This window comes from Onychostoma macrolepis, chromosome 12 (assembly GCF_012432095.1).
Source record: "Onychostoma macrolepis isolate SWU-2019 chromosome 12, ASM1243209v1, whole genome shotgun sequence".
In the NCBI taxonomy this organism is placed as follows: Eukaryota; Metazoa; Chordata; class Actinopteri; order Cypriniformes; family Cyprinidae; genus Onychostoma; species Onychostoma macrolepis.
The window spans coordinates 21,776,986-21,789,879 of record NC_081166.1 but is presented as its reverse complement, the minus strand read 5'-3'; the positions used below and the strand labels follow the sequence as shown (position 1 = coordinate 21,789,879).

Sequence of the window (12,894 nt, the reverse complement as noted above, 5' to 3'; positions counted from 1 at the left end):
AACTGCACCCATCAGGGTTACAAATGACTTGCTTTTCTGATCGTGGCTGCATCTCTCTTTATAGTGTTACTAGACCTCAGTGATGCCTTTGATATTATTGACCACAACATTCTCTTGGATAGGTTTGAAAATAATGCTTCAGTTAGTGGAATGGCATTGGCATCATTCAAATCATACTTTTCTGACTGTTGTCATTTTGTAGTAGTAAATGAAGGGGTGTCATATATCGATCACAAGTGCAGTAAGGAGTACCACAAGGCTCAGAACTAGGACTGTTGCTTTTAACTGTGTGCATGCTACATTTGGGAGATATTATTAAAAACATGGTGTCAGTTTTCATGGTTACACAGACAATAGCTCTTGAGGCCCAGACAAAACATCCCATTTCATAAAACTAACGGAATGCATATTTAGTTAAAAAAAATAAATAAATAAAAAAAAATATTTAATTTTAGTTAGTGGACCAAAAACCTCCGCACATAATAACCACTGCTTGATGGGTGTTCTGTCAAGTGTTTGTCATCAGTCAAGAACCTGGATGTGTTATTTGATAGCAGTTTGTCATTTGAAAGCCACATTTCTAACATATGTAAAACTGTTTTTCCATCTGAAAAATACCTAATATCTAATAAATTATGACATATGCTCTCAGTGTCAAACGCAGAAATGGTAATTCATTCTTTTCTGACCAGTGACAGTTTTTGTACCTTTTTTCTGAGAGTGTGGGTACAGTATATGTGAACATGCATATATGTGATAGATTTCTTTCAAGAATGTGTGTGTGCTCTCATTGGCTGGTAAGAACTGGAGGAAATGAATAGTGGGTGTGGATAAAGATGAGAAAGAGCCAGGGAAGGAGGGGTGAAGACAAATGTAACTGTCTCTGTCTCTCTGCCACAGTGTGTTACAGAACAACAAATCCACGCCGTTCTGGAGATGCACATCTTGTGGATTCTCCTCTGTCATGCAGGTGTACACAGCTGAGACAGACTTACCAGAAAAGACAAAAGAGAAGAAACTAAGTGAAAATTGGTTTCAATGTATGCACTGACAAGGAAGGAGATTTGTTTGTTTCTTGGTCATACATCCACTGGACTCCAAAAGCTACCTGAGGAAGTATACAGCGAGGAGTCATCTTTCGAGGAAGTGTTTACTCTTTTAGGATGTGTTCTCTCTGCTGTACCTCACATTTTCCCTGGCCACCCTTTCATTGGGATGTAGTGAGGATTGATGGTTCATACAGGCTTTTCCCCTAAACATCTGCTGACTCTGGAAACCTGGCATCATGCCAGTGATGAAGGGGCTGCTGGCACCCCAGAACACCTTCCTGGACACCATTGCCACTCGTTTCGATGGCACTCGTAAGTACTGGCACAAATGCACACACACCAACCCCACAAGAGAGAGAGTGCTCAAGATGAAAATGTACAGTTTTCAAGGTACCCTGAAGGTGAAGGATTTTCATGCCTACATCATCACCAGCACCATATGAATATGCAAAAATAATGGCTTATTTCAAACAGATTCATTGAAAACTATCTTTAACAAACTTTTTTGTTCTATCATACAGTCTTGCTAAACAAGCCAGTTAAACTATTGCCGTGTACAGCAGCTACCTGAATAACAACACATCTGGTTAAATGAGGTTTGATACTATCACAGTAGCACGAAAGCACACATTGCGTGTGTACGATGAGACTTTGCATCTACATTTACAGGATATACTTGTATATTTCTGTCCTTTCATAAATAATTTCCAGTCTTAAATAATTATCTGCTTTCCTATAGCTCAAACAGCATGATGCTAGCAATGCCAAGGTCATGGATTCTGTCCCAGGGTTTTGCATGAACTGACCAAACTGAATGTATTTATTTATTTATTTTCACCATATTTGGTATGGTAACTTACAGTTAACCAGAAAGCAGTTTTTTAATGTAGCATTTTCTGTTTTTTTCTTTTCTTTTTTTTACATATAGGTTACATTTTTTTTACTAAAAATGTAGTAGGGATGAATGGATCAATTAGTGATTTTACTGTTTATTTAACAGCGAAATAAAGGCAAACCGTAAGCTTCAAAGTGAAAATCATTATCTAATAATAAATAGTTGTGTCATAAATTATTCAACAATGGTCCGGCACAAATATCTATATGTGTACTGTAATTCTATACTAATATTATACATTATACTGGTTACTGTAAATCAGTAAATGTATACTGTATATGTGCTGTATCTGTCCTGCAGGTTAATACATGTAGTGCACAGACACCGCATACACTTGTGTGTTTGTTCCTGTTTTATCATGGGAGATAAATCTCTTGTTTTGTATTGCTCTCATGGCATAATATCTTTGAGATAAGCGTGTGTGTGTGTGTTTGTTTGTGCGTGTGTGTGTGTGTGTGTGTGTGTGTGTGTGTTATGGGAATAGTGATTGTCAAGGGACAAAGATGTTTGTGTTCATGCAATCCTTTTACCTTGACTTTACAAGAACCTTCTCAAGCTACTAGTTAAAAGGCTGGTTAACAGGTTATAATTCTCATTCATTATAATAAAACCAATAACTGAATTTGAATATAATCTATTGAAATATCTATGTCTAAGAACATTATAAATGTGCTTAAGTGAGTGTGCAGTTGTCCTCCAATTTATTTATATATTTTTTTCTTCAACTTGCACCTCATAAGGTGTGCGTTTGCTTTGCTTTACTTGCTCTAAGAACATTAGCATCACAACAAAACATGCTAAGATATAATCATTAAGCACAACACAGTTTGACGCAATTCAACATGACAAGAAATGTGATAACAATATACTTTCTTAACAGTATTTATACTAATACACAAAACAAAGGCAGCTGTGCAACACGTATCTAAAGATAAAAAAAAAATAGAATACAATCCTCCCATCTGTGCTTTCTTACTAGTGAAGAAAATCCTTCACACAGTTTACAAACTTAATCTCTTGTGTTAGATAACATCTCTCTTACACAACAGCACATTCTTGCATACTCACAGCTTCTTATTTAACAATATTCTATTTTACAAGATATTATTGTAATCTATGACCCAAAGACATAATTATAAAATTACACATTTATAAAATACAATTATGAGCATTAAAAAAAAATTTTAGACAGAAGATAGTCTTCAGACTGTTATTATTAGTGTGCCAAATTTCAAACTTTTTACCACACAGTTCTATGGGTTGCCATTCACTCTCAGCCAAAGGATTGTTTTTCAAACTGAAGCTTGAATTGAAACTAACATTCTGTTTTAATTTGACATTATGATGAAAGCAATGTTAATGATGTCTTAATTGGTCTTGATTTCATCTTAAACTATGATGAACACTTTAGCGACAGGTGATGTGTCAGTAATGTTAACTTATCCTCTTGAGACAAAGGATCTTTCCTCGCAATGCTGGATGCTTCTGGGTAACAAGGCACCAGTGTACTCACGGCCCAAAATAGCTGCCCTCTTGTTGCCGTAGAGACCAGCTTTCCAGTGCAGTCGTCTCAGTGATGATAGCGGGTAAAACTGAGCTTTTGGTACTAACCAAAGACTTACTGAAAGAACTTTGGTCTATCTATTCTACACACACGTACTCAAAACCCTTTACTATGATTGATTACCGATAAATGCTGATCATTTTACTTTTATTGTTTATAACCTTCAATTTTATAAAACAATAAAATGTTGATCGGTGCTAGTTGTCACACAATTTCACTCCATTGAATATTCTTCAATAGTGTGTCTTATTATTCTATTCTATTCTGGTGTGAAAATGTCCCCACAATAACAGACTGGTGTTTAAAACTCTTGGACATATTTGTGACCCTGGACCACAAAACCAGTCTTAAGTTGCTGGGGTATATTTGTAGCAATAGCCAAAAATACATTGTATGGGTCAAAATTATACATTTTTCTTTTATGCCAAAAATCATTATGATATTAAGTAAAGATCATGTTCCATGAAGATATTTTGTAAATTTCTTACCGTAAATATATCAAAACTTCATTTTTGATTAGTAATATGCATTGCTAAGAACTTAATTCGTCATTTTCAACTTTAAAGGTGATTTTCTCAATATTAAGATTTTTTTGCACCCTCAGATTTCAGATTTTCAAATAGTTGTATCTCAGTCAAATATTGTCGGATCCTAACAAACCATACATCAATGGAAAGCTTATTTGTTGATTATTCATTTTAATAAGATTTATAAATCTCAATTTCGAAAAATTGACCCTTATGACTGGTTTTGTGGTCCAGGGTCACATTTTAAAGGTTCTATGCACAAATGTTAAATATTTCACATACTTTTGAAAATCCAGCATTTAGTTGATCCTGATAAACGCTAATTGTTACAGTTGTAAACACAACGGCTTTCTTCTACCATGAGGGGGTTTGGCATCACGGCATTTTTGTTTCCAGACGGAACTTTAAAGAATGCGACACACATCTCCCGGAAATCCTGTATAATTCAACCAATCTGATGACGACTTCGAAACTCCTGATGTGCTTACAATTTTGTGTGCGATATGCATCAGATGTTCAGCCAACGGTCAACCAACGTGGGCTTGACGTCTGAGGCTGAGACTAGGAGTATATCAGCTACGCTGCTGCTGATGTGGCACAGCAAGTACCGAGACTTGCTACTGCCAATACATCCACAACATGCTGCTTTGAGCATGTAAGAAATACTGTTGCTGCACGTATAACATATATGAAATAACCCCCCTATATAACATACATGAAATTACCCTGTAGCAGATCTATACAGGTGGAGCTGGGGAAGGTGGAGGGTTTTTGAAGCATGCAGAAAGCACTAGCCAAGTATTCGAATGCTGAGTGACAAGCTCATTGGCTGCTGATGCGAAAATAAATCAATCATCTAAGCCATGTGAATGATGATGCAATTTTATTAGATTGATTTATATAGACAGACAGACAGACAGACAGACAGACAGATAGATAGATAGATAGATAGATAGATAGATAGATAGATAGATAGATAGATAGATACAGGCAGTACAGGCTAATACTGCACAAAACACAATACTCATAACTAGCTTTAGAATGTCCTTCACAACATTAATAATCCTGATCTCTCTTCTGTCCCACAGACAGCAACTTCCTCCTTGGGAATGCTCAGGGTCACCGTGGCTATCCCATTGTGTACTGTTCGGATGGATTCTGTGAGTTGACGGGGTTCGGACGAACAGAGGTGATGCAGAAGAACTGCAGCTGTCATTTCCTATATGGCTCGGGCACTAGTGAGCAGTTTACTCAGGGTGTGGAGAAAGCACTGGAGAGCAAGGAAGAGTACCAGGCTGAGGTGCAGTTCTACAAGAAGAATGGTAATAATACTCTAGGACACTTATCGTACATTACTTGTACTCCAAGCAGCAGCCAATTTAATACAGGGGCCCCAAAAAATTCTGGTGTAGACTGTGTGTGATTTCCAAGAACTGAGTTCCCTTACATCGGTGGCTATCAAATCTAAAAATTGCTCCACTGCTCTGCACATTTTTATCTGACACAAATAAGAGCTCTCTTCTAGTAAGCTGATGATCTAAATCAGGTGTGTTAGGTAAGAGGGACATAGAAAATGTGTAGTGCTTGGGGGTAGGTGGTGGTGGTGGGGGGTCGACTGGAATTGGGAACCACTGCCCTACTTCATTTACAGTATATCACTGCTGTGACTTTGAGCAAAGCACTGTACTGAAATTTGCTGTAGTGTCTGTGCTATTACATTAGGCAATTTCCATTTATGCAATGTTAAGTAAGGTTTGTATACACATTGTTTCATAACAGCTTTACAGACTGGATAACTATATTGTATACAGTATCATTATGATAAGAAATTACCCATCTTTCACTTTCACTTTTTCACTCCTGGTCTCCATCTCCTGGTACAAGATTTTGGTCATATCAGACACACTGTTGGGACACTTCTTGTTAAACTTGTAATTTAGATATTTTCATATGCATTTTAAAAAAAATATGAATTAAGTTCATAAGTTCATATGCTATTTGGAAGTTACTAGTGACCATTTTGAGATCATGCACTCCAGACAAATGTCTTTTCGCATAAAGTTGGCCATCTGATCTGGTAAAGCGGGCCATCTATGATTTAACAAAAAAAAAACAATCCTTTATCTTAATTAGAAATATTAAAAATGAAACTATAACACATATAACAAAAAAAAAAAAAAAAAAACAAACAAAAAAAAGAATAAGAGGGACATTTAAAATGTAAAATTATAAAAGGCTGTTTTCTCTAAACACGTAAAGTGAACTTTAATTGTGAGAATTTAATTGTGACAAGCTTTATACACTGCATCTAAATTTTGCTCCTCATCCTTTTTCCACTAGATTCAACATGCCTCATCTTCCTTTATGCTCTGTCGTTCTTCTTCCATATCTGACTTGAATTTACATTTCTATTACAAAATAATCAGCAAATGTTCATTTATTTAATGAATGTAAGTGGAATTAGTGAAGGTTCAAGGTGGCCCACTTTACCTGAAACCCACTGGTCCATGTTATCTAGCAAATTCAGCCAAAGTGGGCAAGAGCAAGCAGTATTTAAACACCTTTAAGAAAAAAAAAATAATACAGGTATGTATTATTTACATTTAGTGATCAATGAATGTCAAAAGGGCTTACTGTCTTTCATGATGATGCAGTGTAGCCACAATCACTGGGGTCATACTGCATCAATCAAAACCATTTTATTAAAAAAAAAAAAAAAACTCTTTAATTAAAGACCATTGTCATGCTCTGAAAATGAAAACCCATTGAGTGCAGTACAATCAAGCTTATCATCCTACTTTAGCTGATGGCTTATTTTACCTGAATTCACCCTATTTATCACATAGTTTTCATAGTTCATAGTTTTAGAGTCAAACATAATGTTAAACTTAGCTAGATATGTTGCTAAATTATATTTGGACTGTGAAAGTTATGATTTATAGACAAGGTAGCCATAGTAGGAGTGACAGGTAGCCAATGTAGAGACAATAAAATGATGTTTCTTGGCTCTAGCAAGCACTTTACCTGCTGCATTTTGAACCAGCTGGAGCTTATTTATAGAGCCTGCAGGACATCCACTCAATAAAGCATTAGAATAGTCAAGTGTTGAGGTCATAAATGCATGAATAATTTTCAGCATTAAAAACAGCATATGGCCATAGCTGGGTAATATGATCATTTTAAGGTGAAATTTAAGGTGATCCATTCATCATCAAAAGACAAATTGCTATTAAACAATCCCCAGGTCCTTAACCTGTAGTAGACGATGTAACAAAACCATGATTGGTTAACAAATGTGACCCTCTCTGTGAAATCCAGGCTAAAGTCTCAAAATCTAATTATGAGATAACAAGCATCAAAGTTTGATTTGAACCATTTTCACTATGATTTAAATATTTGACATGGCCTTACGCAGTTAATATTAAAGATATCAAGGTTACGTTTTTACAGAATGTTCTTTACCTTATGAAGGATGATTTTATGTAGAAAACAGTAAATCACCAAAAAATGACACAGCCAGGGTCACAAATTATATTCTAACATTTGTACAATCACATGAGATGAAAACTGTACTCATAATAGTTTTCTTTTATGCATTTTAGTTACCTCCCTGTATTTTTCCATGTTGAAATGGCATGACCGGTGGTGTTTCACTAATCATTGGAGGGATTCCTCACTTTCATTGGCAGCAACCTCTGTAGAAACAGTAGTACAGTGTTGTTTAGTGATGTGTGAAGTGCAAAAATTTGAGAATGGAACACTTTTAATTACATGAGTTACCAGCAGACAGAGACAATGGGACAGTCAGTAACTGTACGGCCAAAGTAAACTAGATATCAGTATCTAAATCAGAGAATTTAAATTGCCAAAGTACCTGAGCACAGTCGCTGACCCAGATCAAAGAGGCAGCCATACACAGACAGATCCGCCAATCAAAATAAAACAGGCTGTAAAAAAGACTTTAACCCATGAAAAAAGACTTCATCCTGATGTGAAACAAGATCAAACTCCCATACTTAGTAGGAGAAACATCCTGACCAGACCCCAGAGTGGCCAATAACAATATTGTAAACATGTTTAAAAATCTCAATGCTTTTGGTAGTGTCAAGCAGGAGCGTAGCCAGAAAAGAGACTCTGGGTGTGCATCAGAAAAACTGGGTGTGCCACATTTACTGTCAGATTAATGTGCAAAAAAACCCCAAAAAAAACCCACCAAGACTGTGTATTACTAACGTTACAGAACAGAACAGACTGGGCTGATATAGCCTGTAAAAATACATAACATCTCTAATTACGTAGTCAGAATGAAAAGGTGCATTTCTTTATTAAAATTCATGTGGAGATGGCGAGTGCAGCGTCGCATTCGGCAACTTTATCTTTTCAGCCGACACTGACTGAGAAGAAATCACTAGTTTATTAATAAATAATTAAAATGTTTTCTTTTCCCTTTCCCCCAACATATTCATAATCATTAGCCTACTTTTGCCATTGCGAGTTTTATACGTGTGCTTGAGTGCGGAATAGGCTATACGCCTATATATTAAAGGACGGTTAGTAGCCAAGATTATTATATTAATCAATTTACGTGTGACGTGAAATCTTTAGTCGGGCACAGGCCTACTTGGCACAAGGAACCGATCCATTTTTAAAATAAAATGCTGACAATTCTAAAAGTGCGCCTGCTAATCACGTCACATTATATTGCAATGCACGAGTTATGAATGCGTAATAAGTCAAATGTTTTTATTTTATTTCATTTCTTATGGGTGCTATGGCAGTGCTTTGGTCTTTCTTGGGGGTGCTGAAGCACGCCGCCCATGTTTATTACGATTTAAAAAATAATAATTCTGCATCTGTTTTTAGGTGTGCCAGCTGCCACTGTGGATGGCACCGGCACACCCGTGGCTACGCCCCTGGTCTCAAGGCTGCTGGATACCAGAGCAACCGTGTAGTGATTATTTTCACCAACAGAGGGGGCTGTGAGTTATAGGTTACTGAATACTTGAAGCACCACTACTTTAGCAATGAAGAAGCTGGAGGAGAGCATGTAATCACATGTAAAGTACTACTGTTTGTAACAAGGCCTAAACTACGACGGCGTTTTAATGCCATGTTAAAAAAAATAAAATAAATCTAAGATTATTAAAGTCGTAATATTTCGAGAATAAAGTCCAAATTACGAGAATAAAGTCGAAATATTACGAGAATAAAGTCGAAATGTTTCGAGAATAAAGTCGAAATGTTTCGAAAATAAAGTTGAAATATTGCGAGAATAAAGTCGAAATGTTTCGAGAATTTAAATGTAGAAATTAAAGTTATAATATTTTGAGAGTATAGCCTATATTCCGTATGCAAATAGCCCGCATTGAGAGCACCAGGAGAAGTTGCCGGGCCAATTGAATTGTTGCGTCCGAGCGGCAGCATCATCTTACTGGGATGTCAATTTTAAGGACTCGCGGAAACAGCTTAATATCAAGAATATGATATTTATTAACAGACTGAACAGGAACAACTGTTTATCTTAACATCAGCTCACCATTCATTATTTGTGGTGCGCCAGCCAACCAGTAATCACAACAATTTTGTGCTTTGTTGCTTTTACACACAGCTCAGCTTTCAAATTCTGTCAGTTTTATAACGAAATACAAATTATAAATGTGTTTTTGCTCTTTGTTTCAAGTTTATAGCAAGATATAAAGTGAAGGAACTACTCTCGACTTTAATCTCGTAATTACATTTTTTTTTTTTTTTTTTTAACGTGGCACTAAAACGCCGTCATACTAAACAAAGTGAGTTTTTTTTTTTTTTTTGGTTTTTATTGGAACTCTCACACATTCACAGATAGATTACCTCCTCGTTGCAAAATATGATGGATGCTAACTATGTGAAATTACAGCCCAAGATGAATGGATTAAAATAATAATAATCAATTAAACAATAACAATTGCAACAATTATGGAAGGAACACATTCTTTGTGTCTAAAATTTGCCAAAATAATAAACTTAATTGGGGTAGTAAAAATTCATTTCCAAAAGCACAATACTTTAAATTAGTATACATACAACTATAATTATTTAATTGTTTATTTAATATAATATTTATATGGAACGCACAACAATCAAAAAATTATAGATAACAAAATCAGCTGAGATTTTAGTGATATTTAAAACCATAGGAAAATATCCATTTTAGTAATCTGGTCAATTTAAAAACTAGTGAAGCTGTAAGTTTAATTGCTTCAAAATCACCAGCCCACTACTAATGTAGCTCTTCCATAGCGAAACAAGTTGATAAGTTGCTATTTTTATGTAGTAACTTTTTTATGTCTGTGTAATTCTGCAACTCTATTTGGTGTGTTATCACAGGAAGTTCATTCTGGTGTCTGTTGGACATCGTGCCCATTAAGAATGAGAAAGGGGAGATGGTGCTTTTTCTCTTTTCATTCAAGGATATCACAGAAACAAAAGACAAGAGCCACCACAGCAGCAGAACTGATGGTACTGTCAACACTGCAAACATTAGTTTCAATAATCTTTTTAAATTTGATAAAATAAATAGCCTAAAAATCACTTAGCGTTGGTTTTCAACATTTGATAAGAAATAGCATGTTTGGAGCCTAGAAGGCACATGCACTATAGAATAAAAATTCAGTGAGATCAAAATTTAGCCCTTAGCTTACTTTTTAAGAGACTGGAAGATGAGCTTCCAGAACAAAAGATGAAATCTTTTAGTTAGAAGCGAAACCATTTTAGTGTGAGAGCCAACATCACATGCCAAATGGTGTAAAAGGATAGTGTAATCAACAGTCTTTGCAGGCTTTAGGAGTAGCATCCACAAAACATCTGCTAAAACACAAGGACACTCTGGCGCAATCTAACATAGACAAACCTAGACCATTTTTAATTTTTATAATTTGTAAACTGTCAAGGCTGTAAATGTTATTTTCATTTTGTGCAGATAATAAGCCATACAAAAGGACCACTGGGAACTCTCATTTCAGTAAAGCCAGAAGGAGGGGTCACACCATGATTTACCAGCTAACCAGCCAGTTTACCCGTGACAGCAAAAATGATGTCAACTTAAACCGGGTGAGTAAATGTATGAATTACGTACACTAAAACTATGAAAGTTCAATAAAACTCGTTTTGTAGTAATCATTTCTCATGGAAGGGCCATGGCAAATACTAGGGGTGTAAATTGGATGTTAAAATAAATAATGGGAAAAAAATATATTTGCGCGAGATCACCTTTGATGACAGCTCACGATTGGCTTGTGCATTGAGAGGAGCAATGACAACAGTCAAGAGAGTCTTTCCCATTTTCCCATTAAGACATAAACAACAAAATTAGGTAGTTGTTTAAAAAAAAAAAAAAAAAAAAACATTTATACAGAATAAATATACAAAAAGACATTTTAAAGTTCTTAAAACTTATAAAATATTTGATGACAGCTGAGTGAGTCAAACAAATTGTCTTGTAATGTTATGGATATATGAAAAGACAATATATGTAGATATTTTTCGATTTATCAATACATGACATCAGTAGACTAATGCATGAATCTATCCTTTGGTTATAGCGATGGTTGTTACAAGAAGTGTTCTCTAGCCTTAATTTACTTGTGTGATATCCAGACAACCTCAGTTCTAATCAATTTGTTCTACTTGTCCATTCTTTTCTTTTTTTCCCCTTGAAATAATCTGTGCAATTAGATGGCCTTTTAACATTTCTTTAACATTTCTTTTTTATCATTGTGAGTTACGGCTACTGTAAAGCACAGGATCTATGCAGGATCCCATTTTCCGGTGACCTTTTGACTCAGGAAATATTCAAATAGTGTGAAAGGTGCAGGCCAGAAGTAGAAAGTATGTCTAATCCTCCATGTCACATGGCCACTGCAGAACAGGAGGCCAGATTGGCAGGTCACATTTCCGATCGCTCCTGTGAACAGATGGTCATGTTTTCAGCACAACTTCACTCTCAGCAGAGCCACCTGCCTTCGCTCCATCACACTCTAAATGACTGAGAGAAAAATAGGCAGACAAGAGCATCACAAGCAGGGCTCAACAATAAGGATATTTTTTTCAGTGAATGTGTCCTACACATATTTTTACTTGCTCCATGTACCATGTTTGTGCCAGAAAATGTTATGTAATTTTTTAATAAATCCTAATTTACTGTAATAGCTGGAAATTCTATAGCTAAAATGTTAAAGATGCTGTGCTTATGGGGCATGTTCTTAGGATCTTATTGAGCTGTGACTTTCAACATTTACTTGCGTGGTTTGCGGCCATGTGTGAAGCTTCGAGAATGAGGGTCAGCTTCTGAGGCCATGGTTATCAGCTGGAAAAGTGTGGATTGGAAAGGAGAGAGATGCTTCCCCAAGCAGAGGAGTTCATATTTCCTCCGCACAGTGTCTGGGCTGAGTGCAAAGCTTGGATATCTGGGAGAGACTCGGAAGTACAGCCACTGCTCCTCCGCATTGAAAGGAGCCAGTTGAGGTGGTCCAGGCATTTGGTTAGGATGACTCCCGAACACCTTCCAGTGGAAGTGTTCCAGGCACGTCCAAATGGGCAGAGACCCTGGGGCAGACCCAGGACATGCTGGAAGGATTATATCTCTCAGCTGGCTTGGGAATGCCTTGGCATCCCATAGGATAACCTGGAGGAAGTGGCCAGGGAAAAGGACAAATAGGTGTCCTTACTCAGCCTACTGCCAGTGATTGGATGGATGTTCTCATGGGGATCCAGGTTCCAGTCCCATCTCATTTACACTCTCCCACACCTACCTTCTGGTCTACCGTCCTGTAAATAAAGGCAAAAAGCCGGTTACACTTTATTTTAAGGTGTCCCTGTTAC

The 12,894-nt window shown here is 36.4% G+C and overlaps 1 protein-coding gene and 1 long non-coding RNA gene across 7 annotated transcripts in view; one reads left to right on the top strand and one right to left on the bottom strand.

Annotated features, from left to right (window-relative positions):
* Positions 1-918: 918 nt before the first annotated feature.
* kcnh4b (potassium voltage-gated channel, subfamily H (eag-related), member 4b) overlaps positions 919-12,894 on the top strand; it is a 34,535-nt gene continuing 22,559 nt past the window's right edge. For 4 of the 6 annotated variants that reach the window (XR_009273753.1, XR_009273752.1, XM_058794350.1 and 1 more), the window contains exons 1-4: positions 919-1,361; positions 5,124-5,357; positions 10,402-10,533; positions 10,994-11,124. Coding sequence is in view for 4 of the 6 variants with exons in the window: in XM_058794350.1 (XP_058650333.1) it covers positions 1,286-1,361; positions 5,124-5,357; positions 10,402-10,533; positions 10,994-11,124 (573 nt within the window). In the remaining 2 variants the exon portion in view is untranslated. Of the gene's footprint in view, positions 1,362-4,578; positions 4,691-5,123; positions 5,358-9,046; positions 9,093-10,401; positions 10,534-10,993; positions 11,125-12,894 lie in introns of those variants that run through there. The other 2 variants (XM_058794348.1, XM_058794349.1) reach the window with 2 other exon arrangements.
* On the bottom strand, positions 6,526-8,196 carry LOC131551406 (uncharacterized). The gene is made up of 3 exons (XR_009273754.1): positions 7,910-8,196; positions 7,642-7,730; positions 6,526-6,596 (listed from the first exon to the last, which is right to left on the bottom strand). It is a non-coding gene; the product is annotated as an uncharacterized LOC131551406 (long non-coding RNA).